The sequence below is a fragment of the Molossus molossus genome, unplaced genomic scaffold (assembly GCF_014108415.1).
Source record: "Molossus molossus isolate mMolMol1 unplaced genomic scaffold, mMolMol1.p scaffold_m16_p_1, whole genome shotgun sequence".
NCBI classification, from domain to species: domain Eukaryota; kingdom Metazoa; phylum Chordata; class Mammalia; order Chiroptera; family Molossidae; genus Molossus; species Molossus molossus.
In genome coordinates, this window is record NW_023425344.1 from 164960096 (window position 1) to 164983550 (window position 23455).

Sequence of the window (23455 nt, forward strand, 5' to 3'; positions counted from 1 at the left end):
TGGAAAGCACTAATTCTTTAAGCACAGTAGATTTCTGTGTAAATTGGTGATGATTGCTTATTATTATTATTATATATTTTTTTTTATCCTCACCCGAGGATATTTTTCCATTTTTTGTACAGATAGAATGGGAGGGAGAGAGAGGAAGGGAGAGAGAGTGAGAAACATCGACGTGAAGGGACACATCGAGTGGCTGCCACCCGCACGACCAACCAGGGCCGGGGACAAACTGCAACCGAAGTACGTGCCCTTAGCGGGAACCGAACCCGGGTCTCTCCAGACCACAGGCCGACGCTCTAACCACTGAGCCAAACTGGCCAGGGCTGATTGCTTATTATTAATAAACTTCTACCTAATGATAGTTTTTCATATATTAATTATTAAATTACCACAGGTATTATCTTTATTTTCTTAAATCTTTTAAGGATTAAATAACTTTCCCAAGGTCACACAGTTGCAGTCAGTCATAGTTGAGGTTCATACCAGTTCTGATTGAGTTTATAGTTCATGCTCTTAACCTCTACATCAAACTGCCTTTGTACAAAACCCAACAATATTTGACTCATTGGTTTGGTTTTTTTGTTTCTTTTCTGTGACAGGGTCTTCTGGTGAGAACGGGAAGACCTCCTAGACAAATTTTTAAAAAATCTATAAGTACTGACTCATTGGTTTTCTGAGTTTAGTTTTAGTTTATTCAAACCCATTTAGGTTGAAATTATTCTAATCTAGGTGATCTCTGATAAAAATAAATTTGTCTATGAATATGCCTAAACCTGAGCACCTTTATATGCTGAGTATCCAACTAACAGTCTGTATTGGTGTTTACTGTATTCAGTTTTTGTGGTGTGTGTATGGTTTTTTGTTTGTTTGTTTTGTTTTTTACTCTTAAGAGATTTCTTTGGGCCTCTTGAACTCATACATTCTAGGGAAGGTCTGGAGGTGGTCTAGAAGCAAAGTCTTTTGACATTTAAGAGTAGAACCCCCAAATGATTCTTGGGACTTGGGCTGATCATACTGGTCTTGGGCATCTGGCTAGTTTTCAGGTACCCTGGCTCTCAGTAGAGAATTACAGCTGTTCGTATACTCATACTGTGAGCTTTCATGTCAATTTAAAAATTAGTATCAGTGAAAAGACTAGATTTCTACAGTGAACTATGTATCAATTTTATAATTAGAAAAGAATTGCCAGATAAAAAAGGATATGGGGGGGAGTTGGCAGGGGGGTGCTTGTGATTGTGTCCCTGTGTATGTTTGTTAAAGGCTTAGTTCCTGAAGTTTGGTTTTATTCAGGCCAATGTCATTTCACAGCTAACGAATCTAAGAAAATAGCACAGTTGAGCCAGTTCCCAGGACGTAGAGGGAAGGGTACCATCCAAATAATTGCTGGCCTGCTTTGAATCATGGCTTTCATCAATTTATGTAATCTGGAACAGCCCGTCAGAATCGTGTTGCCTTTCTAGGCCTAAGTGAATTATCTACTCTCTAACTGTGAACCTAATTTCCTTTCCTCTTATCATTGAATTTAGAATTCTTCTTGCTACTCTATGTTCTGCCTTGTGTCCCACATGCCACAAATCACATAAGCTTTTTAGACTCCCATTTGAGTTCCCCTTGATTTGACTTCTCTGTCCTTCCCACTAAACTTTCACATAACCTGGGATCCCTCCCCAAAAACTTTATTCCCTTTACTTTGCAAAGTTTTTGTCTTTCTATACATTTTACACTCACTTAGAATGTCTTTCCTGCCCAGTCAGTGGGTAACCAAATCCTGCATATCTTTTATTTCAAATGTCTCCTCCTTGCCATCTTCCCCAAAGCTCCAGTTAAGAATCATTTTCCCTCCTTAGAACTCACATAGAATCTTATTTGGATCTTTTCATGTTCTCCATTCAAATCCTGCATAACTCTTTTATCTTCTGTACCAGACTATTAGTCCTGGAGGGCCAAGTCTCTGTTTCATTCATTTTGTATTTCTCCCAGAGCCAAACTCAGTGCCTTCCTGTAACCACTCAGGAAATACTGAATCAGTGAATGTTTTATCTGTGTGTGTCTATTATCTTCCCAACTAGGCTGTAAGCTGCTTGAATGCAAGATTTTTTCCCTGTTCATCATAGTATTTCTTATGCAGTTGATATTGATTGAATAAATGACAAAGCTGGTTAACTGTTTATCACTGTTTATGTGAACAGATTTGTCCCCCTTATCTTTCCTACCATACTGCTAACCAATTCCGGTGCTATCTCTGACACCAACTGCTTTTACGCAGAAGGTTTTTTAAAAATGTATAAATTAAATAAATGAAATGTATAAATTAAAGATACATTTATTAAAATGATATTTTTTCCCTTGATGGTCGCACAGTGGTTAGAGTACCCACCAGCAGACTGGAGGGTCAAGGGTTCAATTCCCAGTCAAGGGCACATACCTGGGTTGGGGGTTTGATCCCTGACCCCAGTTGGGGTCATGTGATAGGCAACCAATCGATATGTCTCTCTCGCATTGATGTTTCTCTCTCTCTCTCCCCCTTCCTTCCTTCCACTCTCTCTAAAAATCGATGGAAAAATATCATCTGGTGAGAATTAAGCAAAAAAAAAAAAAAAAAAATTCACTTTATGTTATTCTCCCTTTGAGAAAAAAATACTTGTATTTCAGTTTAGATTTATTTATGCCGTTCTTTTTCCTGTATTAGGTATAATACCCTTGTGGTCAGTTGATATCTTTTAGTATTAACTTTGTTTTGTCTGAGATATTTCCGCACGTGGGCACTTGCTATGTGGTTTCATGCAGGCTCTGTATTTAATTACTAGTGGGAATAACTAGCATTAATCCATCATAAGATAATAATAAGATATTCTCTTATTTACTTGTAAGGATGTTTAGCCAGATACCACTTACCTCTCTGACTTTTTATCCTTACCTGTGGAACACTTGACTGTTCCACAGACTTAAAGGATCAAATGAGAGAATGAATTTAAAAGCTCCGTGTAAATGCATGGTATTTTTAAGAAGCTGCTTGAACACTTTAAAAGAAGTTTTTTGGGGTGGGGGGTGGTGGTGAAATGCTATGAATTAGAAAGAGCCTTTATGTCAACTTTCTATTTCTCCAAGCCATGTGGAGAATGAAATGAAATGTTTTATACTTGGAAAGAGACATCCTTTTGGAAAATTCATGAAGACAGACCTGTACAAGCAAAAGATCCTCTTTCTGAATGCTAATTAGCAACTTTTTGTATGTGTTCCATAGGATGGATGACAGGCTCATTATAAGAAGAAACTTCAAAGGGAAAAAATTACCCTCTTATTTGTGTTAAAAGTGTTGTGTAGCAACAATAGTCATAAATGTGTTGACAGCAATATTAGTGGCTAATGATTTAACTATGAGCTTACATGGACTACTGATTCATTACATACTACAAATACCTAGTAGTTGTAGTAACTGTTGGAGGGAAAGGAGGCAGAATAAGGATAGGAAATAACTAATTATAGTCTTTGGATTTGCTCTTGTCTTACTGAACTTGTCAAGGGGAAAAGGCAGCGTTGTCAGTGCTGGTTTTATTTTATTATTTTTCTTACTACTTTTAATGTTTTTAGTTTGCTGTTTGCTGGGTTTTTGTTGTTTGTCTGTTTAGCTTAAAGTTAGTTGTTGCCATATACTGACTCGGGTAGATTCCAGGGTTGATTTCTGTTTTTTGTTTTGTTTTTAATGCATAGTGATGAACTCTTAGGAATTACTGAACACTTAATTGCTCTTCCGTAATAGAAGAAAGTTAACATTTATTTGAGGAACATTGTAACTTCCTTGAACTTTTTGAAAATATATACACTGTGCTAATATTTGAATTCTAATAGCTTTTATTTAAAATATTTTTTCTTTTCTTCACTGAGTTCCTTTGTATGTGACTATCTGAAGACTATCTTAATTTGATATTAACTATTGGAATTAAATGAAGAATTTATGCTTCACATGTTTTATGTGAAGCGTAATTTCTTTTTCGGGAGACTGGAGAATTTTAGTAAGTTATTTATATTAGGGTGCTGTATTAGTCAGGGTCCTGGCAAGTACAGATGACACACCTTAAAAGGAATGAACAGAACAGAGTTTAATGCAGGGGACTAGTTACAGAGGTGTGGGCATCATTAAAACAAGAGATGGTGAAGAACCTGGAGACTATGATAGTTAGAAATTGATACTGTCCCTCTGCCTGAAGGGCAAGGGAGTGAACTAAGTCAGTGCAGCCTTGCAGCTGCTGGAGCCATGGGAGAGGGGCTACCTATTGGGGTCTGTGGCCACAGAGGGACACAGATAAGGCCAAAGCTCCTGCAGGCATGGAGGAGCAGAGTGTGAGGTAGGTACTAATACTCCAACCTTTTCTCCTCTCATGGTCTCTTATTGTACTGATACCTCCTGGTGGCAGATGCCTTTTGGAAGCTAGAGCATATGGAAACTCAGGTGATGGAGTCCGCAGAGGTCAGCTGATCAGGACAGAGAGGAGTGGAGAGTGACACAGAGCTTGGGAAGGAAAAAAAGTGCAGTGCAGTTATTATCTGGAAAATACCCAGAACAGCTTCTTTTCTTCATGGTCATCATTATAATTGTGAATTAGTGGCTTGCAAGAGATGAAACACAAAGCAAATAATTTCTGCCTTCTAAGTTTGAAGCTAATGAGATACTAGTAGTACAGTCCAATTAGTGAAAATCCATACTATTACAAGGCAAAATTGTACTGTCATCAAATTTGTGCACAGAATATTTATATTGTAGATAAGCAGTGATATAAGTATATTTTGTGTAGTGGGAAGTAGTGGATAAAGAGTTTGTTTTGATAGGATAGAGTTATGAAAAAAGTCCCCCTTCATTTTATTAAGTAAAGATTGATGCAGGAATGAACTCTTTGGAGAGTATTCTTATCGTAGAAGGGCGAAGACTGAGCAGTTGAGAGAGGCTCCCTCATAGTCCCTTCCCTGTTCTCTCTCTCCTCCCAGGGAAGGGCAGAAGTAGCCCAGAAGACAGCTAGGTGGTCCTGGTGAGAGTCCTGTTTTGATTTCTTTCTCCTAGAGAGGGAGAAGCTGAGTTTAGCAGAGCCATCAGCTAGATAATATGCTAAATATCCATGGGCTCAAGAGAAGCTGCCCAGCAGACTGGTATTCGCTATGAAAATGAGGTGCTGCCCTTTCTTCCTGTCTAAAGCCCTTCCTCTCTGGACCCTGTAGGGAAAGAAAGCCAGAGGCCTTTTTGCCTCTCCTTCATGTAAATGAGATGGAGCACGAATTTTAAATTAAACCACCTTAATATTTCAGTCATTGTTTAAAATGAAAGACAGTTAGTGCTTGTTAAGGGCATTGGGCCGATTGCTATAGTAACTGAACAGGAATTCACTCATCAGATTCTTGAGAAAAAGCTGTACATGTCCACATTGGCATGTTCCCCTCTACTAGCAGTTTGCTTGGCCTAATCAATGATCTTTCTTATGGTAATACTCTTTGACTGCCAATTTGGATTGTTTTATAATGAAAACTGAGTGGGGTTTGGAGGATCAAGAACTTGTTATTGCCATTGTTAGGTAAGTGAATGACCACAAGCCATCACTTAAAATAGTTTCCTTGATTAACTGGTATTTACTCTTCCGAAGCCAAAGAAACATAGTAGTTAAATTAGGTAAACTAAATAAAATATATTTTTTAAAACAACTGTTTTTTTCCTTTCTTAATTATTTTCCAATTTAACAGAGTAATTCTTTAAAGATATCCAGTACTAATCTTTTAGAAAACCATTAAAAACTCAAAATAAAATACTTAGCTACTTTGGATTTTTGTCTATGTGTCTCCTATAATTTTGCAATTTATAATGACCTCAAACTGTAAAGCTAGAAACATGCTTGCACCTTAGAGGTGGAAGACTTGGGTCATCGCTTTTCCCAGTACTCATAGATAGTAAATCTTCATTTATATTTTCATTTTGCAGAATTAAACTGTAAAGAAGACAGTCAGGTTTGGACTTCTTCCAGGTGCACTGTATTTCCATGCAAATGTTGGATAGAGTTATAAGTAATGGATATTTGGCAAGAATAGCATGATGTAGAAGAGAATTATTGTTTTATTCATCAAATTATAAAAATTATTTACAAAATAAATTTGTTTTGTTGTTCTATAAATTGTAGCCAAGTGTTAAAGCCTTGAAACTGTATTCTAGAATTTTGTTTTGTTTTTAATTTATTTTTTTATCCTCACCCGAGGACATTTTTCCACTTTTTTGTTTTTTGTTCAGATAGAGTGGGAGGGAGAGAGAGGAAGAGAGAGGGAGAGAGAACCATTGATGTGAAAGGGACACTTGGAGTGGCTGCCTCCCGCAGGGCCCTGACCCAACCAGGGCTGGGGACGAACGGCAACCGAGGTACGTGCCCCTAGCGGGAACTGAACACAGGTCTCTCTGGACTGCAGGCCAACGCTCTAACCGCTGAGCTAAACCGGCCAGGGCTATTCCAGAGTTTTATCTTTTAGGGCACTTGTGGTATTCAGTCTGAAACTTTAGTCGTTGTTAGATTGGGAATTAAGTTATAACATTACATATTAATGCCATTGGTTAATGAACAACAATGTTTCCAATCTAAGTTTTAGAAGAAATAAACTTTTTAGGGTTTTTATATTTGGGTCAAACATATATTATAGGTAGAAATTATGGTGTATCAGTTAACTGTTCAAAGACATAGTCTGAGAATTTAAAAATTCTGAACTATGGAAAGACCCAGAATTTTAAAAGCTCTCCCAAGTGATTCTTACATAGTCAGCTTTCAGAATCACTTTGTTTAGACCAGCTTATCTGATGTTTGAATTCCTTGATTAGCCTGTGTTTGGATGGGAGACTTCTTAAACAGTTCATTCAGTTTTGTGTTTTAAGAATTTCTGGGTACTTCTTCATGATATGACTGACTAACAGTTAAAATTCCTTAATGTCTTAAAGTTGAATGAGTAGTATAATGGCCAATGGGTAGTCAGATTCCTAATAAAAACTACTTTGAAATCCATTAAACATTTACATGTAGAAAAAATACAAGTCCCACAATTTATCATTTTAAAATGTTTGTGCTTGGTCATAGATGTTAGATATTTGATCAGAACCTTAAGTATAGCTCTGAAGAATGTCTTCACATCTTAAGTATGAAATGGAATATTTGGGAATGGAGCAAAGCTTTTCCATATAAAATCTCAGTTTCTGTTTCTTGAAATAAACCTGGTTAATAAATAAAGTGAGAGAGTTAAATAATCAGGAAGAAGCAGTTTTTCTCTCTGGAGTTTGTACTAGAGAAAGAATGTGTATAAAAAGTAATGTATTCTGTTATTCAACAAACAAGCCTGCAGTGGTGGCTCACTGTGAGTATGGGCAGGCTGAGCTATATATACATCTAAAAGAATTTGAAATGCAAAATAGTAAATCTAAGCAAAAGAGCTTTCTGAGTTGTAGAGACATATATGTACAACAGGTAGGCTCCCCAAGGTGTTTAGTTATCAGCATAAAGATGGACTTAACACTGGAAAGAAGTGAGGATTTTATCTTAACTTGACTGGAAACAGGAAACATTAGAAGTGAAGAGGATGAGAGTGTGTTCGCGCACGCGCACTCATGCGCGTGCATGCCAGAGAGAGAGAGAGAGAGAGAGAGAGAGAGAGAGAGAGAGCACGCGAGCAGAAGAGTTAGTGTGAGCATGAGAGAGCTATTTGGTTCCAGCTCAAGCTCTTTAAAATGTCTGAAATCCTCACTTTCCCCCAAGTGGCTCCTTAGTGAAAGGCAGTTTGGATAACCCTGGTACATTCATTAACATCATTAAGGTGAGGTGATTGGAAGCCCATTACTTGCTGACCCAATTATTGAAGAGCCAATCTTTGTCCCTAAATAACAGGTATGTATCCAGATTCCTTTGATGAACTTGAATTCTTAAAGTTCCAAAGTGCACATGCTGTCTCTCACTAGTGACTTTGAAATACTGTGGTTTCCACTAATTACTGTGTTTTATTAATTCTTTTTGGCGGCAATGGACATAATTTTCTGTAACATTCATATCTAAAGTGAGCAAAATAATGATTCATCTTTATGTTAATAAAATATGTCTCCTTTGTGACTATAGTCAATTCTCTACTCTGTTAGAATCGAGCATAGAGTCCAAAGCAGTGACTCAAAAGAATTATGTGTATTTCCTGTGGAAATAGTCTGTGGGTACATTTGAAGTGAATTTACCATTTTTATCATGTTTTACTTAATCTGATACTACTATTAGTGGGCATTTCTTGATTTTATAGCAATAATGATTATAATTCAGGAAGTTTATGGGCCATAGAAGAGAAAGACAAGAGAGAGCTACATAACACCAAAGCCAATCTACTTTATAAACAATTATATATTTGGTATTATTTATATATTAACCTAACAGAAGTTGAATGATTATTTACTTTGGCTGCAACAATCTTAAATGAATTAAGGAGAATCAGGAGCACTAAATATTGGAGCACTGTGAACATTAACTATATAGCAGTTAATTTGTTCTTTAAATCTTGGTTGATTTTACCTTAATGTGCTCAATAGTTGTAGGACATAGAATTACTAATTCCGGTATAATTACAAGCAGTTTTTGTTGTGCATATTTATTAGATTCCAACACCAGAGTTCTTAGTCAAGCATGACAATAGGATACAATTTGTGCCCTCTAGACTTAGAAAGGCATCGTCAAACTCTGGTCAGTTTTGCTCAGTGGTTAGAGCATCAGCCTGAGGTCCAGAACGACCCGGGTTCGGTTCCTGCTAGGGGCACATACCTCAGTTGCAGTTTGCTCCCAGCCCTGGTTGGGTCGTGCGGGTGGCAGCCACTACATGTGTCCCTTTCACGTAGATGCTTTTCTCTCTCTCCCTCCCACTCTGTCTGAACAAAAAATGGAAAAATGTCCTTGGGTGAGGATAAAAATAAATAAATAAATAAATAAATAAATAAATAAATAAATAAATAAATAAATAAATAAATAAGAAAGAAAGAAAGAAAGGCGTCGTCGAATGGTTCCACACTGGAATAATTACGGTACTTTTAACATTTGGAATAATCAATTTTAAATGTTTAACTACTTTGAATTATGACCCAAATCCAGATATGCAGTTATAAATAGATTTTACTCTTAATAGTCAAGAGAAATGAGCAATTAAGGCAATACTCTAGATAGTTATATTTTAGAATGTTTATTTGCCAAAATTCTTTTTTTAGTAAATTAATCTTTTATAGTAAAATCTCAGCTGATAAAAAGCCTTAAAAAATTTACAACTTGGGAAATAGTATTTAAACAATAGTATTTAACTGTTTGGACTTAGACATTTACCCTAGCAAACAGATAGAAAATTCATCTTGCGATACATCTGTGTTTTCCCCCAGAAAGTAATCTCATTTATTGCAAACTAAACATTCTCTTTGTTGCTACTGACATTCCTTGGTGGTCAGTAGAGGGAGCACAAGTTTTCTAACAAACCCTCCATCACAAAACAGGTGACATCATCAGTGATGGCATAAAGGGAGAAAACCTGAGCTAGTTCATATTGGTTCATATTCCATGAGCCCTGAGAAAAGTTAAAATTTATAAAGTAAAAATTACAAAGCCAAGAACCATACAGATAAAATGTAATATCATATTTGGAGATGATATTTTAAGTTAAGGGATATATTAACAAGAAAAATTTGACATAATTTTTTTAAAATTTAAAAATCTGGATTGTGATACACAGATTGATTAACCATTAAATTTAATTTTAGTGAAGATTTTGTTTTTTTGTTTGTTTGTTTGTTTGCTTTCTTATCCTAAATTCAAAAGGTCAAAGTAGGGGCCGTCTGAAATGGTTACTTATATGATGTATTAAAATTTGGTATAACAAAAGAGGTAGTGATTTATGTATGGGCCAGTTATATTTTTGTTCTTTAAGAAATAGTCTAGAAAATTTGTTCTCAGAACAGTGTTCTAAAGACTGATTGTATTGTGATCAAGGACTTAGTTTTTAGTTACGAGCATATATTTCAGGAAAAAAAATCTTACACTAAAAATCTTTTATAGATGTGGCTAATAATTCCAATGGAATGTTTACATGTTTTGTGAGCATTTGATGGGACATGGAAGATGATTGTTGTCCTTGTCACAAGGTTGTTATCAGTTGATGTATGAATGGTGCTGTTTGGGTTACTTGACAAAGAAACTCAGATGGCGTGGATACTTATTTGTGACACTGTTAGAGTTAAGTATTACAGAGAAAACCAAGTCACTTTAATTCTTCTCTCTAGGATCTTACAGCTATCAAAATAATGTCACCAGGCATTTTTATAACACTTTTACATGTTTTTAATGGAACAGCTCTTTAAATTAAATAGGACCAATGGAAATAGGTTTGTCGTATAGAAGAGTTTATTGAGATTTAGTGAGCTATTTAAAATTATAAAGTATTTTAGCACAGTTGACAAAACTAAAATCCAGAACTCTTGACTCTTAGTTCAAGGAATTCTGAGTTCATATAGTGGTAGTCTGGGTCAGATGATTTGAAAATACAGAGACTGTTTAAATCGCTGATCCTTTGTAAAGTGCCTGTTTTGTGCAAGTCATTATGTCATTAGATTTGTTTGATTAAAATAATAAGAAAAATCGCCCTGGCCGGTTTGGCTTAGCGGTTAGAGTGTCGGCCTGCGGTCCCGAGAGACCGGGGTTCGTTTCCCGCTAAGGGCGCGTACCTCGGTTGCAGTTTGTCCCCGGCCCTGGTCGGTTGTGCAGGTGGCAGCCACTCGATGTGTTCCTTTCACATCGATGTTTCTCTCTCTCTCTCTCTGTTCCTCTCTCTCCCTCCCACTCTACCTGAACAAAAAAATGGAAAAATGTCCTCGGGTGAGGATAAAAAAATAAGAAGAAGAAGAAGAAGAAAAATCATAACTGGTCATGAAACTGTATTGTGTAGCAGCCAAAGGATATTTAAAACAATAAAATGTTTATATCGTATAAAAGCTAAAGCTATTTTTTAGGGCTAATGTAATAGAAAACTCCCTGTATACTAGTATATAATTAAGGAGAAAATTTGGAGGAAATAGCCAAGGGGGGTTTCGTTTACATTAAAGAGAATGGCTCTGAGATTGAGGGGCCATAATTCTTGGGGGAGGTTGCATTTCACATTCATTTAAATTTTAAGTTTACTGAGGCAATCAGGTTGAAGAGGGATGGTTTTAGAAACTCTAGTTAAGAAGGAACGCTAAATCATATCATCAGAGAGCTAGCTGAGACCTTGGAGACTATGTGGTCCTTGCATTAATTTCACAGCTAAGGAAACTGAGACTTAGAGCAGTTCTGAGTTACTTGCCCAAGGTTAGTCACACGACTAGATGGGAGTAGAATTGGAATTAGATCCCTTCCAAATGCCTGGATAAGAAAAAAAGCACCGAAATAGATTAGTAACAGAAGGTGGTGAATTGTGGAAATATATTGGATGTGTAGAGTAGATTTGAGTATAATTTTTGCAGAGATGTGATTTCCATCCATCTTTAAAAGAATGGAAAGAGAATTTTGACTAGTTTTTGGTTTCTTGGGCAGAGCAAATCAAAATAGAAGGATGTAGTTAGTGATCCATGGAACAGTTTGAAAAGTAGGATGAGCTGCCTGATGACAAATATGAAAATGGCCTTCTCAACAACTTGTAAGACATTTTATTGGTAACGATAATAATGATTATATTATTAACAACAGCTACCATTATTGAATGTTTACCCTTTGTCCAAGCATCTGTCAAGCATCTTACGACCTAAGTATTACTATGCTGTTTTGTAGATAAACTCAATCTGTTTCTTGCCCTAGTCACACAGGTAGTTGGCTATGGAATAAAAAGTTTGAATTGATTATGTGTGAATTCCAAGGCTAGTGTTTCTCTAACTTGAGTAATGAATAGACCCTCCTTCTAAAGGAAAAACAATCTGCTTTATACCCCGTATTGACTTATTTTTATTGTAAGGCTATTTAACTAGGTGTAAACATAAATTCCTTAAGCTTATAGCTCTTATATAATTTTTTTAAACTTTAAAAAATTGCAGATTTAATACAAGTAGAACTTAAAAAATCAATAACATTCAAATTAATGATGTTAACTTTATGTGAAAGATGAAGTGTTTACTGAAATGAAAAGACCAACTGCTAGATGAATTTGTGGCCACTGCATAGGTCTTTCGGGTCTGGCATGCCTATATTGCCACATGCTTTGTGGTAACTTGGTTCTGCTGCCACTTTTCTCTATTCTGACTTCTTTAAAATAGCTCTTCAGACAGTAGTCTAGTATCATTTGACTTTCACTTGGTGCACTGTTATTTATTGTTAATCATACCTCTGTTTTCATTAGCTATGATGAACTGCTGCTTCTTGGAGCCAATTTGGTGGTTTGGGGCTCCGAAATGTCATGGCAGTGTGTATTTATAGGACGAGGCTTATCCAGGTGCTCTAGAATATGCTTGTGTTAATTATTTTTCAGATTAGCATCAAGAAGAAACCACAAAATTTAAGAAATTCACAGACTCAGCAAGTCATAGCCAGGCCCCTGGTGATTCCACTTAAAGAAAAAAATTGCCTTGCACTTTCTCTCAAAGCACTATAGCATAGAACCACCTGATTTCTGCAGTGTAACAGTGGGGACCCAGGAACGCCTCCATCTTCACCTACTTTCAGTGCAGCTTTGGTTTAGGCCATCATGATTTTGCAGCTGAATTTTTGCTCAACACCTAGTTTTGCCCCCACTAAATTATTCCCCACAATGGTGAGTTTTCTGTAATACAAACCTTTAGAACTAGGCTTTGGAATCACCTCTCTCTGGAAACTTTCCTCTACCGTGTCTCCTTATCTCCTGCTTCCTCACCCCATCCATGATCACCTTCCCTCTTCCTCCCCTAGATTTAATTAGTTATTTTTTTCTTTATTCCTCCTTTAGAATTCCATAGCAGTTTAAGCATACCTCTGCTATAATGCTTAGCACACTGTGTTGTAATCCTTAATTTTTCGGTTTTCCTAAGTAGACTATTAGATTCTTGAAAGTAAGCTGGCCTGTGCATCTTCCAAATAGCAGGGTGTCTGAATGGGAAGGAGGTTTGATGGTACAGCTGCGATCTTGAATCACTGGTCAGGCTGTTGTAATTTTAGACATGAAGAGTCAAAATTGGCAAAAGAAAAGTAGTCATTTCCTCATTTTTCCCATTTATGTATGTAAAATTTATACAAATTACGTAAGTAGTTAATATAGTAAGATTCTTTTAGCTTGTAAGTGACATAATTTTGGAAGCAACCTTTCCATAAAGAAATAATGATATTATTATTTTGCTGTCCTTTTGTTTTCTTTTGGTTAGGTGCTGTGATTGTCTCCACGCCCCAGGACATTGCGCTGATGGATGCACACAAGGGAGCTGAGATGTTTCGAAAAGTTCACGTGCCTGTAAGCATTTGTGCTTCACTGTTGCAGAAATATAAGACACTTCTAACTGAAGCAGCAAATCACTGAGAAATACAATCCAAGTTTTACTATAGTTCTGTGCAGAAGTCTATATGAAAACCCTATTTCATCTTTATGGTTACTTTAAAAACACACATGTAGGTGCAAACATATATACACACGTTATGTTTATCAAGGAGAATTCTAAAATATCCTTGCAATATGAGTTTTCTGAACAAGTACTACCTTTCTCAAATACTTGCAACTCTCACTGACCCCCGCCCCCCACAAATAACAAGAGTATTTTAGGAAATCATTTAGATAGATACACTTGAATAGATAACCAGTGGGAACGCAGGTGGAAAAGATGTCTTTTTTGCTTCTGTCTCCTACAATTTAACTCATTTCTAGCTCACTGTCTTCTAAAATGTATCAGGATTTTCTATACAACATAGCAAAATAGAACAAATTAAAACTATGATGAAAAGAAGACAAAGGACAGTTACAATCAAATGGAGTGGGACTTACATGCATGCTAGAAGTATGCCATTGATTTTCCAGCAGCCACAGGGAAAGAAACATAAGACTGTTATAAACTGTCCATTTCCATGAGTTTAAAAAAAGAGCTTGATGCTCAAGAGGAGCAGAGCTGTGACTAGAGAGGCAGAAGTCTCCCCTAGGTCCTCAGGAAAAGAAGCCTGTGTATATGAACACAGTCCCATCATTTTTACCATAAACAGAGTCTCTCCCTCTTAGTGTACCTCAGCAAAAGCAAGTGGATATGTGCAAGTGCACAGCTGAGAATAAGCATTTCAGTGCAAAGCCAGTGTGACGCTTCCATCTATATGATGCTCCAGAGGCCTTGCTGAATTCAGGGATAGATTTTAGAGTTTATAGAGCAGAACTTTTTAGACTTCAGCCCATGGATTAACTTCAGGGCTCTCATGATTGTCTTCCTTCCCGCCTCCCCAAATTGTATTTTGCTTTGTGTTTGGTATGGAGAGAATTCATAACTTGTTAAATTATTCAATGAAACTATGGCATAGCTTAAGATCCAGTGATATAGTAGAATGAATAGATTCTCAGGGATGCTTTCATAAATGTTTTTCTCTCAGGAGAGCATCTGAAAAGAGTAAAATAGTAGAGTAGTGGAGTTGAGATTATCCTCTTGGATAGGTACCTCTTCTCACCTACCAAGTAGTGCAGAGCTGTAGGCATTGACCAACCATGGAACTCTGGATTGTATCAGCGTGCTCTTATGAAAACCGAGGGGCCCGATAAAGATGGTACCTGTATGCTTACCTTCCAGGCGATCTGACAGTATTCTCACTAGCAGCAGTAAAATTGTAATTGGAAAGTGTTTTAGGGACAGCTTTTATATGTGGATGAATGATAATACCCCCAAGATGATGTTCTATGTTGTGAATTGTAGCTTAGAAAAAATGTAAAGCGATGATAGCCAAATGCCCACCTCAGACAGAAAACTGTCTCAATGAAGCACTTAGTTTGAGCAATGTGACTTCCTGTTATGCCCTCCAAGATAAACTGATACAAGTAATGCCTACTCAGATATCTAAATATGGTCACTTATATGAGATTTTACGAGTTAGAGAGGGCTCTCTACCAGAAAATATGAGACCAACTAATCCATAATCCTTTCTTCTGGCAGAAATTAAATAACAGGGCCAATGGTCTGTTACTGCCACTCCAAGGCCAGGGTAACAGCCATGCTGTCAGTAATAAGTGAATGCTTAACTTCTCATTCTTTAAGATAAGGGTGGAGGCTTATGTCCAACTCACTCAAAAACATCAGGAAATCCTTAAGGAAAAGGTTTTCGAAAGAGTAGAAACAAGAGCTTTTTGTTATTTCCCCTTGGTAAATTATCATTATGTATAACAAAAGACCTTTTCTTTTTTTATCCTCACCCGAGGACATTTTTCCAATTTTTGTTCAGGTAGAGTGGGAGGGAGGGAGAGAAACAGAGAGAGAGAGAGAGAAACATCGATGTGAAAGGAACACATCGAGTGGCTGCCACCCGCACAGCCGACCAGGGCCGGGGACAAACTGCAACCGAGGTACGCGCCCTTAGCGGAAATCGAACCCGGGTCTCTCAGGACTGCAGGCTGACGCTCTAACCGCTGAACCAAACCGGCCAGGGCTAACAAAAGACCTTTTCAACTGATGCTGTCACTTGAGGCTACTATGGCAATGGGGCAGATCCTACGTGCATTTTGCCAGTTGGGAATCTAATCACCCTCATTGCCAAATTCAGCCTACCTTTCAGTCCTTATGTTACTTTCACTTACCTGAAGCATTTACACTTACTGCCCTGTATGTAAAGAGGTAAATGATGTCATAATTGTTCTGACAAATCTTCTCTAGACTATAGGACAGAAGGTGAGATAGAGAATCCTGTGGAACCTGACACTGGGGAAGAGGGATGGACAGTCACTAAGTCCAGGTTAGGCTATTGCTATGTGAGTGCCGCTAAAGGATAAAGGTTGAGGATATCAGCCAGGAAATACTGTGAGGAAGTGTTCCAAAGGAAGGTTCTTAGGCTCTATACGGCTCATAGGACTAGTGCTGGACTAGTTAGGGACTGATAGAGTTGTTTGTGATCAGAAATTTAATGTTGGAGTTGGAGTTTGCAGAGTTGGAGCATTTCTGGAAGATGAGAGAAGGTCCATGTGGTTGGTCTCGGATGTGTGAGGCTGGTGTAGTTGAAATGAAAAATTGGAAATGCATAATCCTTCCAAGTTGGCTTTTTCTTTTTTTTTTTTACATATATATATATATATTTTTTTCCACATCTTTATTGTTGGATGTAAAATGTATTACAGATGTTCCACAGTTTTCCCCCATTGACCCCCTCCTCCCCACTCCCGCCCCCCTCCCACCTTTTCCCATACTATTGTCCGTGTCCATTGGTTATGCCTATAAGTTCTTTGGTTTATTTCTTCCCACCCCCCCAACCCCTTTCCCTTTGAGGTTTGTCAGTCTAGCAATGAATTTGTGCTTCTTAATCCCTTCACCTTTTTCATCCATTCCCCCAACCCCTTTCCCAACTGGCAACCAACAAAATATTCTCTGTATCTATGAGAATGTCCTGTTCTTCCTGTTCATTTTGTTTGTAGATTCCATTGTTGATAGATATGTATTCATTGCCATTTTGTTTGTTCCTACATTTTATCTTTTTCTTTAAAAAGACCCTTCATCATTTCATATAATAACGGTTTGGTAGTAATGAACTCCTTTAGCTTTTTCTTGTCTGGGAAAGTTTTTATATGTCCATCGATTCTAAATGACAGCTTTGCAGGATAGAGTAATTTTGGTTGAAGGTTCTTGGTTTTCATCACTCTGAATATTTCTTGCCACTCCCTTCTGGCCTGCAAAGTTTCTTTTGAGAAATCAGCTGACAGCCTAATGGGAACTCCCTTGTAGGTAACTAGCTGCCTTTCTCTTGCTGCTTTTAGGATTCTCTCTTTGTCTTGAACCTTTTGCATTTTGATGATGATGTGTCTTGGTGTGGGCCTCTTGGGGTTCATCTTGTTTGGGACTCTCTGTGCTTCCTGGACTTGTATGTCTGTTTCCTTCACCAAGTTAGGAAAGTTTTCTGCCATTATTGTTTCAAACAGGTTTTCGATTTCTTGTTCTCTCTCTTCTCCTTCCGGCACCCCCAAGATGCGAATTTTGGCACGCTTGAAGTTGTCCCAGAGGCTCCTTACACTATCCTCATTTTTTTGGATTCTTTTTTCTTTTTGCTGTTCTGGTTGGGCGTTTTTTGCTTCCTTATATTCCAAATCGATGGTTTGCTCCTTGGATTTACGTACTCTATTATTGAAGCTATGTAAATTATTCTTTATTTCAGTTAAAGCCTCCTTCGTTTCTAACTGTGCAGCGATCGTTTCTGACTGGTACTTTTTTATGCTCTTGAGGCCCTCACTGAGTTCATTGAGCATCCTTATAAGCAGTATTTTGAACTCAGCATCTGTTAGGTTGCTTATCTCCATTTCGCTTAGTTCTTTTCTTGGGGTTTTGTTCTGTTCTTTCATTTGGGACCTGTTTCTTTGTATCCTCATTTTGCTGCCTCCCTGTGTTTGTTTCTGTGTATTACTTAACGAGAGGTATGGGGCTCGCTGAGACCCGATGCTGCTCGTTTGAAAGAATTTAGGAAAAACCTGAAGCAGGATCCAAGACAGGCCAATCCTATGGTTAAGCAAGTAGCAACAGCTTGGGTGAGCCTAAAAGTTGGGTGGGGCGGGGCCTCAGGGAGTCAGCAGGGCGGGGCTACCAGTGTGAGCCAGGTTGCTGGAGTCCCAGATATGGCCACTGTCTGCCGCCCCAGGGAAGGGCTCACCAAAGGAACAAAGGCCTCTGACAGCACGTTTGTCCCCGAGAAAGCCCCCTCTCCAGCCCTCGCTCCAGTGCCAAACAGCTCAGTTCCTCCCTGTATTTCTCTGGTGCCCCTGGAGCTGCCTCCCCTCCGAGCTTAGAGGGAGAGAGTCCGACAAGTCCGTGCGCGGGCCCTTTAAGGAGCTGCTTGTGGCTCCAGCCAGGTCAGCTTCCCTGAGCCTCAGTTCCCGCTGGTTTTTCCAGCCAGAAGTTATGGGGACTTCTCTTCCTGGCACTGGAAACCTGAGCGGAGCACCTGGTGTGGGACGGGGACCCCTCAGTCTTCAGGAAGGACCTTCCCAGCCTCGGGAGCCTCCTGATTTTTATCCGCCACACTTGGGTGTGGGACCAGCCCGTCGTGCCGCCGCCGTGCCGCTGCCGCCACCCCTCGCGCCGCCGCCCCTCCTACCAGTCTGGATGTCGCTGCCTTTTTTTTTTAATTCCGTAGTTGTAGGACTTCCATTCAGCTTGATTTCAGGCGGTTTTGGATGATGGTTGTTCTGTAGTTTTGTTGTAACTTGGATGTGGTTGTGGGAGAACGCGATACTGCGATTCCCTACGCCGCCATCTTGACCGGAAGTCCAAGTTGGCTTTTTCGACATTGTCCTGTATCTTTATTGTACAGCTCTTTTTTCATGCGTGTTTTAATTATTTGCCCTCTAAACAGCAAAAATTTTAAAAGAATCTTTTAGACTGTCTTAATTATCTCTTAAACCAGCAGAACAAAATAGGTGCTCAGTCATCTTTGCAATTGAGAGTGAGAACTTCCCAGCAGTGAGCTCTGAAAGCAGGTGGACAACATGGTGCAGCCACATTGTCTGGGGAATCCAAGCCATGGACGGGATGTGGATTTGCTGACCTGAGATCCCTCTGGCACTTAAGAGCCTTGGAGTCTAAGTCATGGTAAAGCATTTGAAATTAGACAATGTTCCATAAATGCAAAGGAGAAATGTTACGCTCTGTTTATACCACTTTGTTCCATTTTTCCCTTGTTTTTAGTTTTACTCTCTATTTTTTCTCCTTTTGAAATGCATTAGTTGCCATGGAAACAGTGGTGTCATTGGAATTCATTGGTATGGACAGAGTTTAGTAACGTCTACAAGAACATTCTGAAGTTAATTTAAATAATTTCTTAAAACTCAAGACTCAGGGAAGGAGAGGAGGAGATGAACTATTAAATTCTCTTTTCTCTGCCTGGATATCAACTCTGCCAAATTCCTGATTAGGTCAGTATTTGTAGGTAGACTGGTTTTTAAAAATAATAGAACTTTTCAATCCTATGCACTTTTAATTGTGAGTGCTGCGAGTGCTGTGTCGTTCTCACCCATTCCCGTTGCCCTCTCTTACAAGGGACTTTTAGAGTCAGAGGGTTTCACGAGCCAGCCCTGCTTAGGAATCTGCTTCCCAGCTCCTGAAGAGTAGATTGAAGTATGTTCCCTCTCTTATTCCATCTATATATGAGGGATCACTTGGTTAATTTTAATTTAAAAAATAGTTATCTGTTCTACAGATACATATTTACAGATACTGAGTGCCTTCTCTAGCAGAGTACTGTAATAAAGCTCCATTGGTGATTTTTTAAAAATGAGAATGAAACCTTTTCCTTCAGGTGCCTTATCATCTTGTAGACTAACTCCATCATGGTGCAGAGGCCCTAAATTCTGAGGAACCTGAGAATACTTTCTTCTTTGGGCTGTCAAGGAGCTCTTTCATGGAAAAGTCATGATTTTTTTCATGTCCCTGTAATTTTGCACGTGCTGGTCCTTTGCCTGATAAGCCATTGTCCACTTGGGAACTCATACTCATTTTTCAAGTCCCTGCTCAGGCATTACTTCCTCTAGGAAGCTTTTTCCAAACTGACAGAAAAGGTTAATAATTCTTCCTCTGAACTACTTGAACATATATCTAGTTTGACTCTTATCCCACTACAGGCCAACCTGTCAGTCTTCACTGAAGAATGTGAGTTCCTGGAGGGCAAGAAAACATGCCTTAAATGTCCTTAAATGCTCGGTTACTTGGCATATAGAAGGCATACGATAAATTCTTATTATACTGACATTTGGCGGGGAATGTACTGCCATCCACAGTCAGCTATTCCCTTTACGCCCAGGTACCAGGCCGCTCTGCCTTGCATGCTCTCTGCCACAGCCAGATTGCTTGTCTCCCGGTTTCTCTCCTCCCTGCTCTCAGCATGTTGTTTCCCCATCCAAGAAACCTTTACCCTCATTTTTTACCCGGTAGCTCCTTTGTATCCTTTGGTACTTAATTTAAACATCTTTTTCTCTGGGAGACTGGCCCTGCTAACATGCTGTTTCCCCTGTGTCAGTACTTTCACATTCATAGTGCTGCTTGCTGTCAGCTCTGTGGGCACAGGGCCACTCGCCTCCCTCCGTGCCTGCAACGCAGCCGCTCCCTGGAGGTGCACTGGATGAAGGGGTGCAGTAGAGTTTTCATAGGCATATGGGGGGTGGGAAAGGACAGAATCCAGTCTGAAAAGAAGCAGGGAATCACAAGTTGTGTTCGGGTTATTCAGTTTGTCTGTAGTTGAATCAATATGTTTAGGTGTGTCTATGCTAGGCCCAGGATTGGTCAAGACTTAAACACTGGTCTAAGCTAGGAATTTGGACTTTCTTTTTTAGATTTTTAAAGGAATCCATAAAGAATGATGATTAGGAAATAGACAAAATTAGAATAGAGCTTTCAAGGGATTTACTCTGGTGGGGATGGACAGAAAGAATAGGAGCCGGGAGAGTGTGAGGCAGTAAAGGAGCATTTTCAGTGGTCTGAGTTATTCACACTGCAGGTTGTGACCCATCATGCGTCACGAAGTCGGTGCAGTGAGAGAGAGAACCGAAGTTTTAAAACAGTATCAGGGTAAATTGCTCTTAGGAAGACAAAATATCATTTCATAAAGATTTGTTCTCAGTTATAAACACATATATATATGTATATTGATATTGAATCAAAATGTAAAACATTTCTCTTATCATAAGACAGAGTTAGTAAATTGGAAAAACACTGGTGTAGGTGATAGGCAGTAAGGCTCTGATCTAGACTAATAGCAATAAAGTGGAAAGGGGAATAAATGTAATTGATATTTTGAAGGAAGGATTGACAGGCTTGGCAATTGATTATATAGGATAGGGTGGTTGGGGGGTGGGGGAGGCAAAAATGAAAGGATTTTAAGTTATGCTGCCCTTGATTAGTCTTCCAGGAGCTGGTTTTCTGCTCAGGATAACAGTGAACTAGAAATTAGAGGTTAGATTCCCAGACACAAATCCTTGCCTTTATTTTCCTAGGGTTGTGATTTAAAACTGTTTGGCAAGGAAGAGACTGGTAGAGAAAATGATTTGGTGTTGGCCTTTGTAATACTATTCACATCACAAGATGTATGTGATCGGCTCTTCCCTCAGAACCAGATTTATTATTTACTTGTGTATTTGTCGCCTCTTATACACAGATTTTTCTAAAGCACTTAGAGAGCTGTATTCTTTAAGTATAAACCTCTTTTATGGTTATAAATTAGATTACTTTATATATTTTATTATAATTTTTATGCAATAGGGTACCACTTACAGAAGCATTTTTACATAATAGTAAAAAGGGAAGCTAAGGAGTCTGAATGCTAGAGTTCACATCCCAGACCTGTCACTTTGTAGTTGTAGGACCTGAACAAGTAATTTAATCTATGCCTCGGTGTTCTCACTCAGAATACAGGAATTACAGTAGTATTTCCCTCAGAGTTGAGGTGAGAAATAAACAAGATAATGCATGTAGAGGCTTTAGTACAGTGTTTGGCAGAATCTGAACACTTGGTGATAATATATCATATAATTAATTCTTACTATAATTACTTATACAATATTATCATGAAACAGATAAATTTATAAGCCACAGGTATTTTGACAATTCTGTTTATTTGCTAATAAGAATTTTAACAAGAAATGTTTGTTTGTTTTTTAATCCTCACCCGTGGAAATTCTTCCACTTTTTGTTCAAATAGAGTGGGAGGGGAGAGGAGAGAGAGAGAGAGAGAGAGAGAGAGAGAGAGAGAGAAACATAGATGTGAAAGGGACACATCAAGTGGCTGCCTCCTGCACAACCCAACCAGGGCCAGGGACAAACTGCAACCGAGGTACGTGCCCTTAGTGGGAACCGAACCTGGGTCTCTCTGGACCGCAGGCCGACACTCTAACCGCTGAGCCAAACCCTCCAGGGCTTAACAAGAAATTTTTTAAAATGTAGGTAAATAGTGTCTTTGAGATTTCCTTATTCCTTTAATATATTAATTGAGCCTAAATTATTCTCTTCATATAGATTTATTAAGTTTCTAAAGTTATTTGGAACCTAAAATTTTGCATTATTTAAAATATGCATTATTTAATGTAGGCTAATTGCTGTTACAAAATATATAGCGATGCAAATGCATTTATTTTTTGCTCATGTAACAGTACTAGGAGATGAACAGGTGAGCAGGGTGGCCTTCTTCCATAACATCACTTAGGCTGTTGGAGCCTCTGCCATTTTAAAATGTGACTTCTGAGGTCACTCTTGGGGCCATTCTCATTTGAACCAGGCAGAACAGGAAGGTAGCACAGAGGCATATACATGGGAGTTGTTTATGGACCAGGCCTGGTGGTGATGCACGCACTTCTACTCACATTTCACTAATGAAAACTCAGTCACATGACCACACATCGTGTTTTTCAAGGAGCCCAAGACATGTGGGTTAGCTATGTGCTGAGGAAGACGAGACCATGGGTGTTGATGAACACCTGGCTGCCTGTGCTGCAGTTAACCTGGAAACAAATACAGGTGGAGCAAAGTAGGTTTACAGCTGCTTTTATGGCAAATAATGCAACCGTTAATAAATTCGCCCTGGCTGGTTTGGCTCAGTGGTTGGAGCGTCGGCCCAAGGACCAGATGGTCACGGGTTTGATTTCAGTTAAGGGCACTTACCTTGGTTGAGGTTTGGTCCTGTCCCTTGTTGGAGTCGTGCGGGAGGCAACCAATTGATGTGTTTCTCTCGCATCAGTGTTTCTCTCTTTCTTTCTCTCTGCCTCCCTCCCACTCTATCTGAAAATAAATGGAAAAATATCCTCAGGTGAGGATTAAAAAAATAAATAAACTCTGCTTACTTAAATTGTAAACCTACTTTTACCAGCCCTGTATATTAAAGCCTAATGCTGGTCACTGAACTAATTATTTTTTCCTTATAAATAATTTTGAAAATTCTTTAACTATGTCATCATTGCAAATAGTTAACTTATTTTATAAAAGAGAGTTAGAATTTTGCTTTCCTTGTGGTTTACTTTTCCTACGGGCTAAAAACAAAAAATCCTACTGTAGTCTTGAACTTTTTCATATTTACTTTTAAGGGTTAATGATTATATTGTCTTCTAAGAAGAATTAGGTGATCTTAGAGCCTATATTAGATGCTTCTTATCAGTGTTTTCTTTCCGTTTTCCATTTTTATTACCAAAGACCCTACACATTGTTCTTAGTGATGAGGATCAGAATTGTGGTTTATTATTTTTCTGGCAGAGTAACCATTTATGGTGGTAGGTTATCTGTTTGGACCAAGAGTTCTATACCTTCACC

At 38.6% G+C, this 23455-nt stretch overlaps 1 protein-coding gene and 1 non-coding gene across 2 annotated transcripts in view; one reads left to right on the forward strand and one right to left on the reverse strand.

Annotated features, from left to right (window-relative positions):
• Window positions 1-23455, forward strand: part of NUBPL (nucleotide binding protein like) — a 241207-nt gene that overhangs the window by 185147 nt on the left and 32605 nt on the right. Inside the window, exon 8 of the mRNA XM_036276141.1 lies at window positions 13379-13464. Within this exon, the coding sequence (XP_036132034.1) occupies window positions 13379-13464 (86 nt within the window). The remainder of the gene's footprint in view (window positions 1-13378; window positions 13465-23455) is intronic.
• LOC118622066 lies at window positions 597-660 on the reverse strand. Its single transcript, XR_004957909.1, has one exon. It is a non-coding gene; the product is annotated as a U7 small nuclear RNA (small nuclear RNA).